Source organism: Oncorhynchus keta, chromosome 21, assembly GCF_023373465.1.
Source record: "Oncorhynchus keta strain PuntledgeMale-10-30-2019 chromosome 21, Oket_V2, whole genome shotgun sequence".
NCBI classification, from domain to species: Eukaryota; Metazoa; Chordata; class Actinopteri; order Salmoniformes; family Salmonidae; genus Oncorhynchus; species Oncorhynchus keta.
Window position 1 is genome coordinate 7614902 of NC_068441.1, and position 22413 is coordinate 7637314.

The window sequence follows — 22413 nt, forward strand, 5'->3', positions numbered from 1 at the left end:
ACATCCCTGGGTCGCTCGTCTTTTCACTTCACTGCAGTTAACGTCTGGAACAAGCTGCAACAAACACTCAAACTGGACAGTTTTATCTCAATCTCTTCATTTAAAGACTCAACCATGGACACTCTTACTGACAGTTGTGGCTGCTTTGCGTGATGTATTGTTGTCTCTACCTTCTTGCCCTTTGTGTTGTTGTCTGTGCCCAATAATATTTGTACCATGTTTTGTGCTGCTACCATGTTGTGTTGCTACCATGTTGTTATCATGTCATGTTGCTTCCATGCTGTGTTGTCATGTGTTGCTGCCTTGCTATGTTGTTGTCTTAGGTCGCTCTTTATGTAGTGTTGTGTTGTCTCTCTTGTCGTGATGTGTGTTTTGTCCTACATTTATAATTAATGAATCTATTTTTAATCCCAGCCCCTGTCCTCGCAGGATGCCTTTAGCCATTTGGTAGGCCGTTATTGTAAATAAGAATTTGTTCTTATCTGACTTGCCTTGTTAAATAAAGGTTAAATAAAAAATGGATAAATAAAAATAGGAAACGTTAGACAACCAGGCAGAAAATCTGTACAGGGAGAACATTGTGGTTTGTCACAGCAGAGCCAGAACATCAGGAGGGAACATCAGCTCATTAATCTGCAGCCTACTACGACCCTAACAGCCAGTCTGTAGGGAATGCTAACAAACCCAGACCCGACCTACAGAGACAGTGTTTGAAAAGCCATTGGATTGAATGAATTTTCTTTGATGTGGGATGGTATCTTAGTGACAGCATGACTAAATGGGATTCACATCTAAAACAATGCTTATTCTAAAGTTATGCAATGATAAACTCATATATGGTATGTTAGCTGGGGACATTCAGAGAGCAATAATCCTTTAGAATTCTGCAGGGATGTATTAATAAATCGCAGACAATGGGAAATCTGCAACTGCTAACTACAACCATTTTCATAGTGGGGAGTACCTCAGGTTAGCCACCAGGGGGAGACTCGAAGTCTACATCACGCGGCAATGGCTCCCTCTGCTGGAGGGAGCCAAGATAAGCGACCAGATAAGCGACCTACTGCACATCACCAAGGCATGGCTCCGAACCGACATATCCAACCTCTCCATCATAGCTTCTTACGGGAGTTACCCCACAACATGACGAGGACAGCGAGTCTACGTGCGCCCCAGACCTTGGAGGACCTCCTGGGAGCAGTGGAGACACATCACAAATTAGAGGCCCTGCTGAAGGGGAGCCGGGCCGATTCGTGGACCCGTCTGAGGGAACGGAAGGCAAACCCCCTGCCGTATACCCCGAACCAACTGTCAGCGGGGCCAAAGGGCCGCAGAAAGACGGCTGGGGGAGAGCCGACCCGTAGCCGATGACCCCTGGTAGATGGAGACCAAAGGAGGTGTTTTGAGTGTTGCACCTTGCATGGAATTGCCCGGGTCGAGAGAAGTCGGTGCCATCAGCGAGCCCCGGAGGCGAGATGGGTCACACTGTGAACTACATCACCTCTTGTTGGGCCACCACAAAACACCGGCACCCATGGTCCTGATGAAAGTTGACAAACATGACACTGAAGCTTTATTTGATTCCGAGAATGAGGTTACGCTCATCGAGCCTGCTGACCCAGGGGACCAAACGCGGTGGGGAGATGTCCGTTTCCTGTGTCCACAGTGACACTGAGCGGTATCCGACCGTACAGGCCAACATTGTGACACCACAAGGGAGCTGCCAGATGATGGTGTTGCCATACCGGAGTTGCCAATACCCCTCCTCATGGGACCTGATTGTCCACTGTTCATGGCACTGTGGAGGCATGAGGAAAACGGACAGAGAGCTGACGGTAGACGAGAGCGAGGACGACCTGTCACCTGCGTGGCCTGGAAGCAAGCGGTTGACTAACCCATATCTACAGGTCCAGAGTCAGAGTCTGAGGGAGCGCCGGAACCAGACCCCCCTGGTGAACAACTAGAGGAGGAGCCCAACCTCCCTCTCATTGATTTTGAGGGACTAGCCAAGATGCCCGCTATGGGCCAACTGAGGGGACAGTTCAGTGGGAGGATCCAAACTTGAAAGCCGCTGCAGCCCAAGTGATCGTGGTGGATAGCCAGCTACTTCCTGCGAGACCCCCATTTTCAAATCAATAATAACATTTTGTATCAGGTGTGACGCCAACAGGGGGAAATTTGAGAGGTACTGTCGCTGCCCCGACGGTATATGGAAACCGTTCTTCAGCTGGCGCACACCCATCTGTTGGGGGTGCACCTTGCAATGTAGAAGATCCGGGAATGGCTCACGAACCAGTTCCACTTGCCCGGGATGAGGAGGGCCGTGGCAGCTGCCCAGAGTGTCAAATCACTGCCCCTAAAACACACTTCCGAAACCCACTTGTACCCCTACCGATCATCGGGGTGCCCTTTGTATTGCATCGCCATGGATATAGTAGGACCCCTGGTAAAAATGGAACGAGGACAACGGTACATCCTGGTAATAGTAGATTATGTCGCTCGCTTTCCCAAGGGAATCACCCAGGAGCGGTTCCAAGTCTAGTTTAGCCTGGTGGGCATCCCGAACAAGATCTTGACCGACCAAGGTACCGAGTTTATGTCCCGACTAATGAAATATTTGTGTGCTCTCCTACAGATCAAGCAGATCCGGACATCCGTCTTTCACCCGCAGACCGATGGGTTCATCGAGTGGTTCAATTAAACGCTCAAAGAAATGCTGCGGAAAGTCCATGAGCAGGACGGGAAGAACTGGGACCAGTTACTACCCCACCTTATGTTCTCGGTCCGAGGAGTGCCCAGTCATCCACCGGGTTTTCCCCTTTCAAACTGCTCTACGGGAGGAGGTCACGCGTACTACTGGACCTCGCCACGGAGGTGTGGGAAGCACAACCAACCCCCTTACGCAGCGTGGTAGAACACGTGGAGATGATGAGGGAGCGGATGACAGCCAAATGGCCAGTGGTAAGGGAACATATGGAGAAGGCCCAGGTCTACAATCGGGGAGCCCAGCTCTGAGAAATCCAGGTGGGAGACAAGGTGCTGGTCTTAACTTCTTGGTGACAGGAGGTAGTATTTTCACGTCCGGATGAAATGCATGCCCAAATTCAACTGCCTGCTACTCATCCCCAGAAGATAAGATATGCATGTTATTAGTAGATTTGGATAGAAAACACTCTAAAGTTTCTAAAACTTTTTAAAATCATGGCTGTGAGTATAACAACTTATTTAGCATGCGAAACCCCGAGGACAAACCATTCAGATTCTCTTTTTTTTGAGGTCACTCTCTTTTCAATGGGTTTTTATTGGAAATCGAGATTTCTAAGGGACCTTCTTGCAGTTCCTACCACTTCCACTGGATGTCACCATTCTTTAGAAATTGGTGAGGTTTTTCCCTTGTCTAATGAAGAAGTACGGCCATCTTGAACGAGGGTAACTTCAAGTGTACTGTTGGATAGAGGCGCATGACCAGAAAGCTAGCTACAGTTTGTTTTCCTCCTGTATTGAACACAGATCATCCCGTCTTCAATTTGATTGATTATTTACATTACAAAATACCTAAAGTTTCATTACAAAAGTAGTTTGAAATGTTTTGGCAAAGTTTACAGGTAACTTTTGAGATATTCTGTAGTCACGTTGCGCAAGTTGGAACCAGTGTTTTTCTGGATCCAACGCGCCAAATAAATTGACATTTTGGATATATATCGACAGAATTAATCGAACAAAAGGACCATTTGTGATGTTTATGGGACATATTGGAGTGCCAACAAAAGAAGCTCGTCAAAGGTATGGCATGAATTATATTTTTATTTCTGCGTTTTGAGTCGCGCCCATCAATCACCACGTATTGCAGCCGGGGAGACAGAAACCACAGATTTACCACAGATTTACCATGTGAACCTATTTAAGAGGTGGCACAAGAGGACAGCCTTGGCCGTGTTATGGTCGGGACCTAGGATGCCAATGGTACCAGTGGTGGTACTGAGCAATGAGGACCTTGACATGGCCTAGAAGCAAACGCTCTGGTAGCTCGTCAATCGGAACACTGCGGTGTTCTCTGAGAAGCCAGGCCACATGACCCTCATTGAACACCATGTACAAAAGAGGCCATATTGGATCCCAAGTCCCGAAGGAAGGCTGTGAAACAGGAAGTGGAGGCTATGCTGAGGATGGGCGTCATCGAAGAGTCCCACAGCGCCTGGTGCAGCCCCATCGTGTTGGTGCCCAAACCAGGACGGTAGCATGTGCTTCTGTTATGACTTCTATGGTGTGAACGACATCTCTTTGTTCGACACCTACCCCATGCCGAGGATGGACAAGCTCATCGACCAATTGGGAAAGGCCCGGTACATCAGCACCCTCAACCTGACCAAAGGATATTGGCAGGTATCGTTGGCAGCATCCTCCCGGGAGAAGACACCAGACGGCTATTATAAGTACCGGGTGCTCCCATTCGGTCTCCACGGAGCCCGCCCACGTTCCCACATCTGACGGACTGAGTCTTAAGACCCCATCAACAGTACACAGCGGTCTATGTGGATTATATCATCATCCACAGCCAATGTTGGGAAGAGTATCTGACACGCTCAGGCAAGCCGGGTTGACAGCGAACCCCAAGAAATGCAAGTTAGTGTTCGAAGAGGTGGAGTACCTGGGGTATTTGATCGGATGGGGGAACGGAAAGAGAGGAAAGCCAACACGGTATGTGACTGGCCCACACGGTATGTGATGCCCTATCGAGAAGGGAGACATACGTCACACTGACGACAGCCCCCTCAGGTTAGCCACCAGGGGGAGACTCGTCAAGGCCGGGTGACAGACGGACGTGCCAGGTCTCGACGAGCTCTCCGGCCAGGACTAATTGGGGCTTATTGTGGTTTGTGAGTAATCAAGGGGCTGATTGCTCACCACCTGGACGAGTCTCATAAAGCTGCCAGAAGGGCAGCACACGGGAGTGGGGACTGGAGAAGAGAGTTTACTCCTGTATAGTCATGCTCAGTACCAGAGATAACGGAGGGAGCTCGGTTTTGTTCCCAACAGGATACAGCAAGATCCCGGAGCCCAGAAGACAGTATCCTGGAGGAGACCTCCTGAAGGAGGCCTATTATTTCCTTTTTGTTTATTATTTAAGTAAACACCCTTGAAACCGAGCTAATACAATTCTGTCCGTGTCCGATCTGTGTAAACGTCTTGACCAAACCCCCTGGTCTGCCACAATAGGCTTAGGAAATATGTGTTCCAGCAAGAAACAAAACAATTCCAGGAAATGAAATGGAATATTCAATTAAAAAATACATGCATTTTTGTTACCATGTTATTATAATAGGAAGAGACCTTGATGAAAATAACAGTTATAATACATGTGCAGAATGGAGGACATTTGAAAAAAAAAAATGAATCATTTTCATTTGTTATAATAAAGAGGCACATAAATGTCCAGTATGTTCTTGGTAAAAACAACAACTGTAATTAATACTATCACCCAGGTGACCCTATAATTCCTTTTTCCCCACAGAGAACTGTCCGCATTTGAGAATTGAGAATTTAACAAACTCATGCAAAAGCACGAGTTGAGTTCATTCCCAATAGCCTAATTAAAAAGCTTTCAAAGCTAGTTTTTCAAAGCTTCTAATAATCGAGACAGGGAAGTATTAACTTATGGCCTGAGCGAGCACAAACATACACTGCCTTATACACTTTACAGAGCAAATACATCTATAATGATTGGATTTGAACTCCTGCAATGAGACACGCTTTTGCCAAGCACTGGGAGCAGAGTCTCTGCTCCATATACAGGTGGAGGACAGAGAACATCAGACAATAAGCCATATAAGGAATAATGAGCATGACAAGCCATGTCTGGTAAACCCCAAAACAACTACCAATATATAATATAGTCCATATCAAGAAGCTGCAAGTTGGCTACTGAAAAACAAAGGCCACGACTCCATGAACACTTCGTTTCAATGAACTATTCAAATGTGTTGTGGGCGTGCCAAACAGCCACACATTATACCTGGAACTACTGTCCATCACCAGCTGTCAATGGTCCTCCCTATTAAATTAGCAGTGACACAAATGTACACTGTATTGTTTAACTGAGTTACTGTATGTACTTATGAAGTCAGGAAATGGGGATGCTTACACGGGGCACAACTCCTGCAACTCCTGGCCCCTTCTTTCCCCCTTAACCTGAAACCAAGAGCGTTGACAAAATCTCAGCGAAAAGAAACCAACATCTTCCAATACATTCTCGAATGCACACAGAGCATTTTCTCATCCATCCGAGAGTTTGAGTTTATTTATTCATGTAGCTTTTCGATGGTTATGTTGAATGATTTCTGAGTTATAGGAACACATTCCCTCCAACTAAATGATTCCAGAATTATGAGCTCATTTGCAAGTCTTGATTTCCCAGGCTCGGTGCCTAACGATGGAATATTTGGCACAAGGACCCATTTCTAATGGAATGGAATGGAAATATTAGTGATATCCCATATATTTTGTTCCTCTGGTCTGTCTGTTGCTTCAGAGGTGTCATGCCCATAGGGAGAAGAGGGGCACGTGCCCTCTCAGATGTGTCCTGTCCTATTTTGTTGTTGTTTCTTTGTAACACTACTAGCCACCGAGCAATTTTATAAAGTTGGTTTTAGCTAGCCCAGATTGGGAACCTATCTCCCAACCTCATAACTAGTGACCAATAAGCCATTTCAGGATATCAATCAAGTTGGAGAAGCTAGCTTGTCTAACTATCTTAGCTGGCATGCTGACAAGGTTGGTATAGCCTTTAGAAAAGCAAGCAATTACTAAATGTACTGAATAAGACTAACATTCCTTTCAATCTTTTACCCAGATTTCAGCAGATGCAGAGAAGCATATTTAGTTTCTTGAAAAATGACCATCAGTCACAAGGATACAGACAGCTCAAGAGGTATGCTTAAGATATGCAAAAACGTAAAACATATTTTTACATAGAATTAAGCATAATAACGTGTTCCCCCAGCCATATCCAGTCTGTATTTCCTTGATTGCCACAGTACGTATGAAAAATCTATTTTGGCCTTTCATCTGGTAATGAACCTCTAGTTCTAGTTTGCGTGATAAAGATTGTCCACTGCTAAATTTATACACTGTTCTCAACATGATCTGTTTTCATAACTTGTTTTATCAGCAACACCAAACCGTCATGGACAGATGGACAGAGAAACGGATGTTAGCTGGCCAAAGTGGTTCCCACTCTCTATCTAATATAAGTTCATTATTGTGGTTTAATCAGCCTCATAATGAGCCTGGGCGCCATGCCATTTCAATCTGACACCAGGGCAGGGTCATGTCTCAGCGAACAGAGGGACCAGGCAGCAGCTAACTAACTTCCCCCAAGCAGCAGTGCCCTCCCTTGGGCTGGAGAGCATTGTTTTAAACTGATCATACGGCCTGGGACACTAAAGAGTCAATATTACATTCCATACACTCCCCCCACAGATTCCTGTAAGCCCATGCTTTTCTCCAGTTGCTCTTCCAGCCAGCTTCCCCTCTTTCAGAGTCCCTTTGTCCTTTTCACTGATTCACTCAGCAGCTGGGCGGGATCCTTCAATAGAAACTTTTGTAAGAAAATGAAACACTGAGGAAACTGATGCCTACTGCGATCCTCCTCTACCCTCCTCTGCCTCTCTCTCGCCACTCTCTCTCCCTCCATAACAAAAGTCTTCTTCTCCTCATGATTTCTTATTATCACTGTCACTATCTCACTGGCAGCCTTCTTACCATCTCTATCTCTACCCCTCCTCTCCCTTCAACTCTCTCTTACAGTTTTACATATGAAAATCACTTTTTCACATGTTGAGCTTAAATTTCACACCTGAAACCATATTTTCACATGTATCAATTTAGAGTTCACATTATAACACCACCTTTTTACATTTGTGGAGAATACAGATGCCGTATCTTAATTTGATCATCCTATTGTTGCAGAAATTTTCCTGCACGCAAACTTGTATTTGAGATTGTATTCAAGGTTTAAAAAAGCTTCTATACCTTGTCATTACCATTTTTAAAAAATCAGATTTGTTTTCCCCCTATTGAACATTTTATCAGTCCCTATAAAAAAGCTACAGCGGTGTTTGTCAGACCATAAGACAACCCTGAAAATCGGTCTTCTCACGAAAACATCTGTAGCGTCCAATCAGTTTAAGCTACAAAACAAGGGAAGTACATATGGATCTAGTTCAGTGCCTAAACAAAGGGGTTAAATATGTGTAAGAAATATGTATAAATATCCTGATCTTTCTTGTATCTCTCAGATATCGGACAGAATTCAAAACAAACTTCATTTTGTTTGAATTTTTTGACTATGTATTTTTCCATCTATGAAACTGTTATTCTTAAAATAATTCCATATATTAGCTTAGTAGAAACCTCCCTCCCCCGGCTTAGACTATAGAAGGTTTTAATGGATTATGCTCAAATGGCGACATACACTGAGTGTACAAAAAAATTAAGAACACCTGCTCTTTCCATGGCATGGACTGACCAGGTGAATCCAGGTGAAAGATATGATCCTTTATTGATGTCACTTGTTAAATCCACTTCAATCTGTGTAGATGAAGGGGAGGAGACAGGTTAAAGAAAGATTTCTTAGCCTTGAGATAATTTGAGACATGGATTGTGAATGGGCAAGACAAAACATTCATGTGCCTTTGAATGGGGTATGGTAGTAGGTGCCAGGTGCACCAACTTGTGTGTGTGAACTGCAACGCTGCTGAGTTTTTCACGCTCAATAGATTCCTGTGTGTATCAAGAATGGTCCACCACCCAAAGGACATCCAGCCAACTTGACACAACTGAGGGAAGCATTGGAGTCAACATGGGCCTGCATCCCAATGGAACTCTTTCATCACTTTGAAGAGTCCATGCCCTGATTAATTGAGGCTGTTCTGAGGGCAATTCAAATATCAGGAAGGTGTTTCTAATGTTTGGTGTACTCCGTGTAGTTCTGCTGTATGAAGGACACTGCCTTTTAAAGGGGCAATCCTTCGTTTTTACATACATTTTTGGACTAAAATTAATGATTACGTACCCATTGATTCTTGAAGAATATAACATAAATGCTTCATGAGTTTAGTTCAACTGTTGTCGCCCATCAGAACCCCACATATAAGCTTCTTTTACCCCAATGTTTGTAAGCAAAGTACATTTAAACAACCACGGTTTAGCCTAAAAACCTTGTTAAAACTGTTAGTTTGATATCATGGATGGTCAGCCCTGGCATCCCTCAGCTTTTTACTGAAACTCTGGCAGGGAGTTAACTTTGTTAATTTTCAATTAAGGACTGTTGCTTTAAACACTTTCAATAGAGTAATAGTGTTATTATATGGTGCAATCCTCGAGTGAGTGAGATAATTTTGTGCCATTAATATCAAGCAACGCTTCTGAAGTAGAGAACAAAATTCTTAGTATTGCAAAAAAAACAATTATATTGAAAGCAAAACATAAACACAAAAATATTGACAGCAAAACAAAATACTGCAAGGAAATATTTTTTTATTTTATTTTAATAATGTATTTTTGTAAGAGATGCTCTCTACCTCTCCCTCGCTCCCTCTCTCTTTCTTTCTCCATATTTTTTTCTCTCTCTCTCACTCTTTCTCTCTCTCACTCTTTCTCTCTCTCACTCCCTCCCTGAGCTGCAAACTGGACCAGATAGTATCTCTCAAGCATCTAGCGCCACAGCGTCATTTCTTCACACACCAGCTCTGGGTGACAGCTCAGTAGGGGTGTTTGGGAAAACAGCTTGCTGTGAGAGACGTCTCAGGGAGTTCTACCGTCTAGATCCAGGTAAGGAGCACTGCCTCACAGGCATTCCCTTACTACATACCTTAGCACATTTAACCACGACTGGTACATAAACAGATATACATTTAGAGCTGCTATAGTTTCAAGTTTTCATAGGATTGAAACTCATTTGTATGATCTTTGCTGGTCATTTTATTTAATGTAAAAATGTATACTAATTTTGCTACCTGTCAGATAACACTTTTCTATCTATCTGTGCTACATGAATACTGTATCATGCATGCTGCCTACTTTATGGATTGTTTTGAGCATGAATACTACATGTGTGCATCCTAAAAATACCCCCAAAGCCACCTGAAATGTCTTAACAAACTAGAGAACAATAACAAAAAACATTACATTTTCTTTGTCACTATATAGATACACTATATATACAAAGGTATATGAACACCCCTTAAAATGAGTGGATTTGGCTATTTCAGCCACACCCGTTGCTGACAGGTGTATAAAATCGAGCACACAGCCATGCAATTTCCATAAACAAACATTGGCAGTAGAATGGCCTTACTGAAGAGCTCAATGACTTTCAACGTGGCACCGTCATAGGATGCCACCTTTCCAACAAGTCAGTTCATCAAATTTCTGCCCTGCTAGAGCTGCCCCATTCAATTTTAAGTGCTGTTATTGGGGAGTGGAAAAGTCTAGGAGCAACAACAGCTCAGCCGTGAAGTGGTAGGCCACATAAGCTTACAGTGCTGAAGCGGGTAGTGCGTAAAAATTGTCTGCCCTCGGTTGTAACACTCTCTACCGAGTTCCAAACTGCTTCTGGAAGTAACATCAGTACGAGAACTGTTTGTCGGGAGCTTCATGAAATGGGTTTCCATGGTCGAACAGCTGGAGCACAAGCCTAAGATCACCATGCGCAATGCCAAGCGTTGGCTGGAGTGGTGTAAAGCTCGCTGCCATTGGACTCTTGAGCAGTGGAAATGCGTTTTCTAGAGTGTTGAATCACGCTTCACCAGGAGAACCAGGAGAACGCTAACTACCCGAATGCATAGTGCTAACTGTAACGTTTGGTGTAGGAGGAATAATGGTCTGGGGCTGTTTTTCATGATTCGGTTTAGGGCCTTTAGTTCCACTGAAGGGAAATCTTAACGCTACAGCATACAATGACATTCTAGACGATTCTGTGCTTCCAACTTTGTGGCAACAGTTTGGGGAAGGTCCTTTCCTCTTTCAGGAGAAACGTCGACTGCGAGCCAGGCCATATCGCCCAACATCAGTGCCCGACCTCACTAATGCTCTTGTGGCTGAATGGAAGCAAGTCCCCCCAGCAATGTTCCAACATCTAGTTGAAAGCCTTCCCAGAAGAGTGGAGGCTGTTATATCAGCAAATGAGGGACCAACCCCATGTTAATGACCATGATTTTGGAATGAGATGTTCCACGAGCAGGAGTCCACATATTTTTGGTCATGCAGTGTATAAACAAAACATAGGCTCAGAGTTCAGAAACATTGAGTAAGTTCATTCTGTTGACCTGACACAGGCACTAATCCCTGGCACCGAGTTGAGAAGTTTAGAGACGTGGCTGTGGTGCCAGTCACCAAACATGTAATCCCAACTAACGAGAAAAGGTGCTTAGAGCAAAGAAAGTCTAAATCCATTACATTTTCCACCCAAAGGTTTCGTTTTGATGTCTAGTTATGCACCATAACATTGCATCATTGCTCTAATTCACAAATACACCTTTAAAGGTTACTAAATCTCATCTATTCCCCCAAGACATTTGAGGGTACAACCTACACTGAAGAAAAATATAAACGCAACATGTAAAGTGTTGGTCCCATGTTTCATGAGCTGCAATAAATGATCCCAGAAATGTTCTATATGCACAAAACACTTAGATTTATGTTAGTGAGCATTTCTCCTTTGCCAAGATAACCCATCCACCTGACAGGTGTGGCATATCAAGAAGCTGATTAAACAGCATGATAGTTACAAATCAAATCAAATCCCAACAAACTTTATTTGTCACAAGCGCTGAATACATCAAGTGTAGACCTTACCGTGAAACGCTTACTTACAAGCCCTTAACCAACAGTGCAGTTCAAGAAGAGTTAAGAAAATATTTACCAAGTAGACTAAAATAAAAAGTAACACAATAATAATAACAATAACGAGGCTACATACAGGTGGCACGGGTACCGAGTCAGTGTGCGGGGGTACAGGTTAGTTGAGGTAATTTGTACATGTAGGTGGGGGTGAAGTGACTATGCATAGATAATAAACAATGAGTAGCAGCAGTGTACAAAAGGGAGGTGGGGACGGGGGGTGAATGTAAATTGTCCTGTGGCGATTTTATTAATTGTTCAGCAGTCTCATGGCTTGGGGATAGAAGCTGCTGAGGAGCCGTTTGGTCCTAGACTTGGCGCTCCGGTATCGCTTGACGTGCGTGCGGTAGCAGTGAAAACAGTCTATAACTTGGGTGACTGCAGTCTCTGACAATTTTTATGGGCTTTCCTCTGACACTGCCTATTATATAGGTCCTGGAAGGCAGGAAGCTTGGCCCCAGTGATGTACTGGGCTGTTCGCACTACCCTCTGTAGTGCCTTACGGTCAGATGCAGAGCAGTTGCAATACCAGGCGGTGATGCAACCGCGATGCTCTCGATGGTGCAGCTGTAGAACCTTTTGAGGATCTGGGGACCCATGCCAAATCTTTTCAGTCTCCTGAGGGGGAAAAGGTTTTATCGTGCCCTCTTCATAACTGTCTTGGTATGTTTGGACCATGATAGTTCATTGGTGATGTGGACACCAAGGAACTTGAAACTCTCGACCCGTTCCACTACAGCCCGTCTATGTTAATGGGGGCCTGTTTTCCTGTAGTCCACGATTTGTCTTGCTTTGTCTTGCTCACATTGAGGGAGAGGTTGTTGTCTTGGCACCACACTGCCAGTTCTCTGACCTCCTCCCTATAGGCCGTCTCATAGTTGTCGGTGATCAGGCCTGCTAACACTGTTGTGACGTCAGCAAACTTAATGATGGTGTTGGAGTCGTGTTTGGCCACGCAGCCGTGGGTGAACAAGGAATACAGGAGGGGACTAAGTACACACCCCTGAGGGGCCCCAGTGTTAACTTCTTATGGCTGGGGGGCAGTATTGAGTAGCTTGGATGAATAAGTTGCCTAAAGTAAACGGCCTGCTCCTCAGTCTCAGTTGCTAATATATGCATATTATTATTAGTATTGGATAGAAAACACTCTAAAGTTTCTAAAACTGTTTGAATGATGTCTGTGAGTATAACAGAACTCATATGGCAGGCAAAATCCTGAAGAGAAATCAAAACAGGAAGTGAGAAATCTGAGCTTGGTATGTATTCACCACAGTTCCCAATGAAATCCCCTTGAGATATTAATGATGTTGCACTTCCTAGGGGTTCCACTAGATGTCAACCATCTATAGAAATTTGAATGAGACTTCTACTGTGTTGTGGTACTGAATGAGAGCAGAATCTATCAGGTGACTGGCAGTCAGCCATTTTCTGATCACACGCATTCCTCATGGTATCCACTTGCGTTCCATTGCTCATCAAGACACAAAGGAATATTCCAGTTGGAACTTTATTGAAGCTATATGTTAAAAACATCCTAATGATTGATTCTGTACTTAGTTTGAAATGTTTCTTCGACCTGTAATATAACTTTTAGACATTTTTGTCCAATGTAACGCTGACCAGAATGATCGTTTGGATATGAATACCAAACGCGCAAATAAAAGAAGGTATTTGGACATAAATAACGGACATTATCGAACAAAACAAACATTTGTTGTGGACCTGGGATTCCTGGAGTGCTTTCTGATGAAGATCATCAAAGGGAATATTTATCATGTAATTTCTTGTTTATGTTGACGCCAACATGGCGGCTATTCTGGCTATTTATTGCATGGTTTGCTTATTCCGTAAAGGTTTTTGAAATCAGACACAGCGGTTGCATTAAGGAGAGGTATATCTATAATTCCATTTGTATAACTTGTATTATCATTGACATTTATGATGAGTATTTCTGTTGAATGATGTGGCTATGCAAAATCACTGGATGTTTTTGGAACTAGTGAATGTAACGCGCCAATGTAAACTCATATTTTGATAAATATGAACTTAATCAAACAAAACATACATGTATTGTGTAACATGATATGAGTGTCAACTGATGAAGATCATCAAAGGTTAGTGATTCATTTTATCTCTATTTGTGCTTTTTGAAAAACTCTGTTTTTCTGTGGCTTGGTGGTGACCTAACATAATCATTTGTGGTGCTTTCGCTGTAAAAGCCTATTTGAAATTGTACACTGTGGTGGGATTAACATCAATATTACCATTAAAACGTTATAAGATACATGTATGTTTGAGGGATTTTAATTATTAGATTTCTGTTGTTTTGAATTTTGCGCCCTGCACTTTCACTGGCTGTTGTCATATCATCCCGTTAACGGGATTGCAGCCATAAGAAGTTTAAGGATCAGCGTGGCAGACGTGTTGTTGCCTACTCTTACCACCTGGGGGCGGCCAGTCAGGAAGTCCAGGATCCAGTTGCAGAGGGAGGTGTTAAGTCCTAGAGTCCTTAGCTTATTGATGAGCTTTGAGGGCACTATGGTGTTGAATGCTGAGCTGTAGTCAATGAACAGCATTCTCACATAGGTGTTCCTTTTGTCTATTTGAGAAAGGGCAGTTTGGAGTGTGATTGAGATTGCGTCATCGGTGGCTCTGTTTGGGGTGGTATGTGAATTGGAGTGGGGCTAGGATATCTGGGAGGATGCTGTTGATGTGAGCCATGACCAGCCTTTCAAAGTACTGACGTGAGTGACACGGGGCGGTAATCATTTAGTTAGGTTACCTTTGCTTCCTGCTTGAAACACGTAGGTATTACAGACTCGGTCAAGGAGAGGTTGAAAATGTCAGTGAAGACACTTGACAGTTGGTCCGCGCATGCTTTGAGTACACAGGTGCATCTTGTGCTGAGGACAATAAAAGGCCACTATAAAATGTGTAGTTTTGTCTCACAACACAATGCCACAGATGTCTAAAGTTTTGAGGGGGTGTGCAATTGGAATGCCCACCAGAGCTGTTGCCAGAGAATTTAATGTTAATTTCTCTACCATAAGCCACCTCCCATGTTGTTTTTGAGAATTTGACAGTATGTCCAGTCGTCCTGACCGTCTTCACAACCGCAGAACATGTTTGGCATTGTGTGGGCTAGCAATTTGCTGATCTCAAAGTTGTGAACAGAGTGTCGCATGGTGGCGGTAGGGTTATGGTATGGGCAGGCAGGCATAAGCTACGGACAACAAACACAATTGCTTTTTATCGATGGAAATTTGAATGCTCAAAAATACTGTGACGAGATCCTGAGGCTCAGTGCGAGGCCCATTTTTTGAAGGTATCTGTATTCCCAGTCATGTGATATCCATAAATTAGGGCCTGTAACGGCTTTCTTGTGGTGAAGGAGAGTCGGACCAAAATGCAGCGTGATGATGATTCATGATATTTTAATGAAGGAAAAAACTATACATAAAGAACTACAAAATAATGAAATGTGAAAACCGAAACAGCCCTATCTGGTGCAAACACAAAGACAGGAACAATCACCCACAAAACACTCAAAGAATATGGCTGCCTAAATATGGTTCCCAATCAGAGATAACGATAAACACCTGCCTCTGATTGAGAACCACTTCAGACAGCCAGACTTAACTAGAACACCCCACTAAGCTACAATCCCAATACCAACACACCACATACAAAAACCCCATGCCACACCCTGGCCTGACCAAATAAATGAAGATAAACACAAAATACCTCGACCAGGGCGTGACAGAACCCCCCCCCAAGGTGCGGACTCCCGGACACACCTCAAAACAATAGGGGGGGTCCGGGTGGGCGCCTGTCCATGTTGGCGCGGGACGTGGACCCCACTCAATCACCGTCTTAGTCCCTCCTCCTCGCATCCTTGGATAGTCCACCCTCGTCGCCGACCATGGCCTAGTAGTCCTCACCCAGAACCCCACTGGACTGAGGAGCAGATCGGGACTGAGGGGCAGCTCGGGACTGAGGGGAAGCTCGGGACTGAGGGGAAGCTCGGGACTGAGGGGAAGCTCGGGACTGAGGGGAAGCTCGGGACTGAGGGGAAGCTCGGCACTGAGAGGAAGCTCAGCACTGAAAGGAAGCTCAGCACTGAGAGGAAGCTCAGGCAGGTAGTTGGCTCTGGCAGATCCTGGATGGCTGGCGGATCTGGAAGAGTCTGGTTGACTGGTGGATCTGGAAGAGTCTGGTTGACTGGTGGATCTGGAAGAGTCTGGTTGACTGGCAGATCTGGAAGAGTCTGGTTGACTGGCAGATCTGGAAGAGTCTGGTTGACTGGCGGATCTGGAAGAGTCTGGCTGACTGGCAGATCTGGAAGAGTCTGGCTGACTGGCGGATCCATGCTGACTGGCGGCTCTGGCTGCTCCATGCTGACTGGCGGCTCTGGCTGCTCCATGTAGGCTGACAGCTCTGGTGGCTCCGTGCAGACTGGCAGCTCTGGCGGCTCCGTGCAGACTGGCAGCTCCGTGCAGACTGGAAGCTCCTTGCAGACTGGCAGCTCCTTGCAGACTGGCAGCTTTGGCTGCATCTTGCAGACTGGCAGCTCTGGCTGCTTCATGCAGACTGGCAGCTCTGGCTGCTCCATGCAGACTGGCAGCTCTGGCTGCTCCATGCAGACTGGCAGCTCTGGCTGCTCCATGCAGACTGGCAGCTCTGGCTGCTCCATGCAGACTGGCAGCTCTGGCTGCTTCATGCAGACTGGCATCTCTGGCTGCTCCATGTAGACTGGCAGCTCTGGCTGCTCCATGCAGGCTGGCAGCTCTGGCTGCGCTGAACAGGCAGGAGACTCCAGCAGCGCTGTAGAGGAGGAAGGCTCTGGCAGCGTTGAACAGGCGGGAGACTCCAGCAGCGCTGTAGAGGAGGAAGGCTCTGGCTGCGCTGAACAGGCGGGAGACTCCGACAGCGCTGGACAGGCGAGGCGCACTGTAGGCCTGATTCCTGGTGCTGGCACTGGTGGGACTGGACCAAGAACACGCACAGGAAGCCTGGTGCGGGGAGCTGCTACCGGAGGGCTGGGGTGTGGAGGTGGTACTGTATAGACCGGACCGTGCAGGCACACTGGAGCTCTTGAGCACCGAGCCTGCCCAACCTTACCCGGGGCGAGGTGGAATAGCCCGCACTGGGCTATGCAGGCGAACCGTAGACACCGAGCGCAAGGCTGGTGCCATGTAAGCCGGCCCAAGGAGACGCACTGGGGACCAGATGCGTAGAGCCGGCTTCATGGCATTTGGCTCGACGCTCAATCTCGCCCGGCCAATACGCGGAGCTGGAATATACCGCACCGGGCTATGCACCCGCACTGGAGACACCGTGCGCACCACAGCATAACACGGTGCCTGCCCGGTCTCTCTTGCCCCCCGGTAAGCACAGGGAGTTTGCGCAGGTCTCCTACCTGGCATAGCCATACTCCCTGTGAGCCCCCCCCCAAGAAATTTTTGGGGCTGACTCTCAGGCTTCCTTGCCAACCGTGTTCCCTCATATCGCCGGCTCCTCTCTCCGGCTGCCTCTGCTCTCCTCGCTGCCTCCACCTGTTCCCATGGAAGGCGATCCCTTCCCGCCAGGATCTCCTCCCATGTGTAGCAACCCTTGCCATCCAATATATTGTCCCATGTCCAATCCTCATTGCGCCGCTGTTGCTGCCTTTGTTGCTTCTCCTGTGGCTCCTGCCTGTTGACACGCTGCTTGGTCCTGTGGTGGGTGATTCTGTAACGGCTTTCTTGTGGTGAAGGAGAGTCGGACCAAAATGCAGCGTGATGATGATTCATGATATTTTGATGAAGGAAAAAACTATACATAAAGAACTACAAAATAATTAAATGTGAAAACCGAAACAGCCCTATCTGGTGCAAACACAAAGACAGGAACAATCACCCACAAAACACTCAAAGAATATGGCTGCCTAAATATGGTTCCCAATCAGAGACAACGATAAACACCTGCCTCTGATTGAGAACCACTTCAGACAGCCATAGACTTAACTAGAACACCCCACCCACTAAGCTACAATCCCAATACCAACACACCACATACAAAAACCCCATGCCACACCCTGGCCTGACCAAATAAATGAAGATAAACACAAAAAACCTCGACCAGAGCGTGACAGGGCCTAATGAATTTATTTAAATTGACGGATATCCTCATATGAACTGTAACGCAGAAAAATCAATGAAATTGTTGCATGTTGCGTTTATATTTTTGCTCAATATATATCAATAGAATTTAATACATAAATGACCACAACCCTTTGTAAGAAAACTGAAGATGACAGTGCAATCATATCACTATTAGATATCAAATATGCAATATCTAATTATCAAAATAAGGAATTAATTGTATCGTCTATCTGAGGGGTGAAAGTAGATTTTTGGCTTGGATATAGGCCTACTACAGCAACCTGGTCTTGTTGACTACAGAGATATGTTGCTCTGACATTGAGACAGACAGCTTTTGCGAATACATTCGAGACAGGCAGTAAAGACCTGCAGATCCACCAACCTCCAACAGCCGTGACAGACGTGCCCATGAGTATTCATCAGGAGAAGCTAATGGGGCACCGCGGCATGAACCTCTGATTTAGAGCCCTGCCTCCTGTCACTCCTAATAGAAGAGCAGCTAGAGAGCGTGTGCAACAGGCTGGTATTGGAGGAGGAACAGGTGTTGATGAGTGAAAAGATGCAAAGTGATGCTGAAAGGTATGAGTCATTGGGATTTGTTCCCCAGAAATGCTCATTTGCTATATTGTGTTCAGATAAAACATTATGATGAGTAGGAAATATTGTGCAGGAGGTGTACGGCCAGCTGTAGAATTATGAAGAGCCACATTAACCCTATTGAGTTAGGCCTACACATTTTTTTTGTGCTAAAAGCACAAATGCATAATTTCATTCAAAATGCTTTAAGATATGAGTGGGTGAAGAAACCCACATTATATCTAACATTAAGCCTAATATGACCACTTGTAAGGCTAAAAACGTATCCAAAGTCAAATGAGCAAATATTGTGTCCCAAACTAAGAATTTTCTCAAAATAGCAAAGTGGCAAAGCTGAGCTCATAATTTGTTCTGCGCATTGTTGTCAGCTGTGTCTGGGTCATATCACAGAAGCAGTCAAGGGAACACCATGGTCACATCAGACACTACAAGAATTTATTTCCCGGTGTGCAGTAGGCCCAATGGAAGGGTGTGATTCATTAGGCTATTAGCCTATAAATAAGCTTTAGCATAGAAAGGAGACACACTTTCCTACGAAGGGATAAGTTGAAGGTTCAACTATGTTTTCTCTCACTCGGTCTAGGTCACTTAAACGACTGGCATAGCACTGCATCACTTGACACAGCCCACTCACAAACGGGTACGCAGGCTCTCTGCCTGTGCCCCGTCCCCTTCACTCTGCACACTCATTTCCCAGAGAGCCCGGAGAGGTGAGAATGGGAAAATCCGAAAGCCAAATGGATATCATGGAAAAATCAACCAAACCAGTGAAGCGCCGTTGGACTGTTGTGGAGATCGGGCTATCTGTGCTGTTGTTGCTGGTCAGCTGTGCCCTAGCTGGACTGATAGTCCTCTACACTTCGGCTTTGAGAGGTAGGCTCAACCCAACGGCCAAGGACTATTCCCCTAATCAATTGCTAAATGCCATTCCATTTGTAAATTAAAGTGCTTAATGTCCAGAATTGGTCTGATTTTCTCCACTAATAGTAATGCCATTTACATTTTAACGGGTATGTCAAATTGTGGAGGTTATAGTTGGGCAATGGTCATTGGGCAGTTGAAATACAAATAGAATTTGACCTCCACTAATTACACTCACATCTTACTGTGATATTCATCAGGTTTTCATGTTATGATTTGTCTAGTTGGAAAGCACAAAGCCAAGCAGTATCTGAAAAACTTTATGAGCATCTTGTGACAACTATCCCAGAGTGTTTTGTAAAAATATATAGAGGGATAAATAGGCAACCAATTTTCTAATCAGAATAAAATGTCCAATATTGAGGTGGCCAAAGCATTCCAGCCTATTGTAACAGTAAGTGCTCTGATCAAGCATTTTCCATGTTTATTTTCTCTCCAATGCAGAGCAATCTAATAGATCTGGTGTGTCAAGGAGCTCAGTCACCGAGGGTGAGTCTTGACACTTGAGTTGAAATATGTGATTATATCCATGTTATAGGATACGCTACGACGTAAACTGGCCAGAGGATGTTCCCCTTGTAATTCCCTCTGACAAAAGTGAGAGAATAGTCATCGCTGACACAGCCATTTCAGAATGTAAGGGGTGCGTAACTGTTGGCAGGGAAGTCAAACGCAGGAGAGCAGAACGTGGTGAATAGCTGGAGCAGTTTAATATATAAAACTAACTGCATGCAAAACAACAAACACATGGCTACAAAACCAGTAGCGCACCAATAACACATAGAACACGTACTTACAAAATAAACAATTCCCAACATGGACATGTGGGAAACAGAGGGAAAATATACAACATGTAATTAGGGAATTGAAACCAGGTGAGTGTGAAAACAAGACAAAACAAATGGAACATGACAAATGGATCGGCGATGGCTAGAAGACAGGTGACGTCGACCGCCGAACACCACCCGAAAAAGGAGAGGAACCGACTTCGGCAGAAGTCGTGACACAGAGAGACCAGACAGACAGACAGTATCAAGCCATGATTGACAGAGAAATCCAAATGGTCCTTAATGCCGCTGTTAATAAATTAATACTCTTTTCCAGGAATGACGATAGTTGTTTTCTATTAAAAGTTCCTCTTATATCCATTCACTGTGTCATGTTTTCAGGACAGCAGTATCGTTCTGCCCCCAGCAATGTTTGCACAACTCCTGAGTGTGTTACTGCAGGTGAGCATTCTGCCTTCATACGGGGTTGTTCTTCCTCCCAAAACAAACTCATCACTCAATATTACATCAACATCACAGATAACTGCATCACAAGTTTCCCTTAACTGCTATGTAATCCCATATTCCCCTCTCTTGACTCCTCATCTGACTGTGGCCCCACAGCTGCTCGTCTTCTGCAGAACATGGATGCAACGGTAGAGGCTTGTCAGAACTTCTACCAGTATGCCTGTGGGGGCTGGCTGGAGCGCCATGTCATCCCAGAGACCAGCTCCCGCCACAGCGTCTTCGACATCCTCAGAGACAAGCTGGAGATCGTGCTTAAAGGTCCAATGCAGCCATTTTTATTTTTTATTTTATCTCAATGTCAAATCATTTCTGGGTAACACTGAAGTATCTTACTGTGATTGTTTTCAATTAAAATGGTCAAAAAGAAACAAAAATAGCAAAAGTCGATATCTCAAGAAAGAATTTTGCCAGGAGTGGTCTGAGTGGGGAGGGGAAAACTGAAAATTGAGGTGTTATTGGCAGAGGGGTTTGAAACTCTCTTTCTTATTGGTCTACTAACAAATTTACCGCATGGGGATGTCACCATGGAAGGCCAAAACTCACCAAGACAGGCTGAAATTTCAGGTGGTCTTTTCAAACAGTTCTTACACCAAAACGGCATGATCATAACCTCATAGTGTGGAAATATATATAAAACACAGGAAAATCAATGGGCCTTTAAAGGTCAGTCAGCAACATGTTTCCATAGTCACCTCAGGGTCAGCCATTATGTGATAAAAGTGACCCATGGTCAGGTACTGTCTTGTATGCAGGATTACACGGTGTTATCGTCAACTTGCTGTGTTAGGTAAAATCAATGAATAAAATTAGGTCAATCTTTGCAATGCTGTCGGTTATCTTCTCACAGGAGTTTTTGAGACTGAGAGTGATCAGGACCGTGATGCCTTCAAGAAGGCAAAAACTCTCTACAGCTCCTGCATGAATGAGAGTGAGTAGGATTTCTCACGTCTAAACTCATACTAACTCAACAGCAGTTAACACTGTTACACAGCTCTTTGGTCTCATCAGAATTAGTTGCATACTTTGTAATATTAATCAACAGTAAGTATGTAAGATTGACTCATGGTGCGTTCGTAAAGGTGTTACTGTGTTATCTGTGTTGTCTGCTGTAGCTCTGATAGAGCAGCTCGACTCCAAGCCTCTCATGCGTCTCATCGACAGCATAGGAGATTGGCCTGTTGCCTCAGAGGACTGGAACAGCGCTACAGGTACTGATCACACACACACACAAGCTGAAATGATGAGTGATATGAGTGAGAGTGACGTGTGACATGCTCGACCAACCTGCCCCTCCTCCCAGCTCTCAGGTGTTGTGAAGGGGGTGAGTGGGCAGCAGAACAGCCCTCAATCAGGACTGTGACTGATTCTTAAAATAGACCACTGTGCTCTGCGCCAAACCTCCTGACTGCCGCCAGTATAATTAAATGTAGTTAAGGACGGCGGCTCAAACAGAATTGAACACACGTAAGTGCATCTGGTGCCTTTTCACAAGCAGATATATGACTGTAAATTGTGCGGCAGTGGCCATCTACAGTGCTGTGCCTTCAGAAAGTATT

General features: G+C 45.0%; 2 protein-coding genes across 6 annotated transcripts in view; one reads left to right on the forward strand and one right to left on the reverse strand.

Annotated features, from left to right (window-relative positions):
• Positions 1–22413, reverse strand: part of si:dkeyp-61b2.1 (tumor necrosis factor receptor superfamily member 21) — a 264717-nt gene that overhangs the window by 38981 nt on the left and 203323 nt on the right. The window lies entirely within an intron of this gene.
• Positions 9753–22413, forward strand: part of mmel1 (membrane metallo-endopeptidase-like 1) — a 39810-nt gene continuing 27149 nt past the window's right edge. The window contains exons 1-7 of one of the 3 annotated variants that reach the window (XM_035796413.1): positions 9753–9831; positions 19290–19514; positions 20007–20051; positions 20732–20791; positions 20954–21115; positions 21705–21785; positions 21970–22065. In XM_035796413.1, the coding sequence (XP_035652306.1) occupies positions 19358–19514; positions 20007–20051; positions 20732–20791; positions 20954–21115; positions 21705–21785; positions 21970–22065 (601 nt within the window). In that variant the 5' untranslated portion in view covers positions 9753–9831; positions 19290–19357. Of the gene's footprint in view, positions 9832–19224; positions 19515–20006; positions 20052–20731; positions 20792–20953; positions 21116–21704; positions 21786–21969; positions 22066–22413 lie in introns of all 3 variants that reach the window. The other 2 variants (XM_035796415.2, XM_035796414.1) reach the window with 2 other exon arrangements.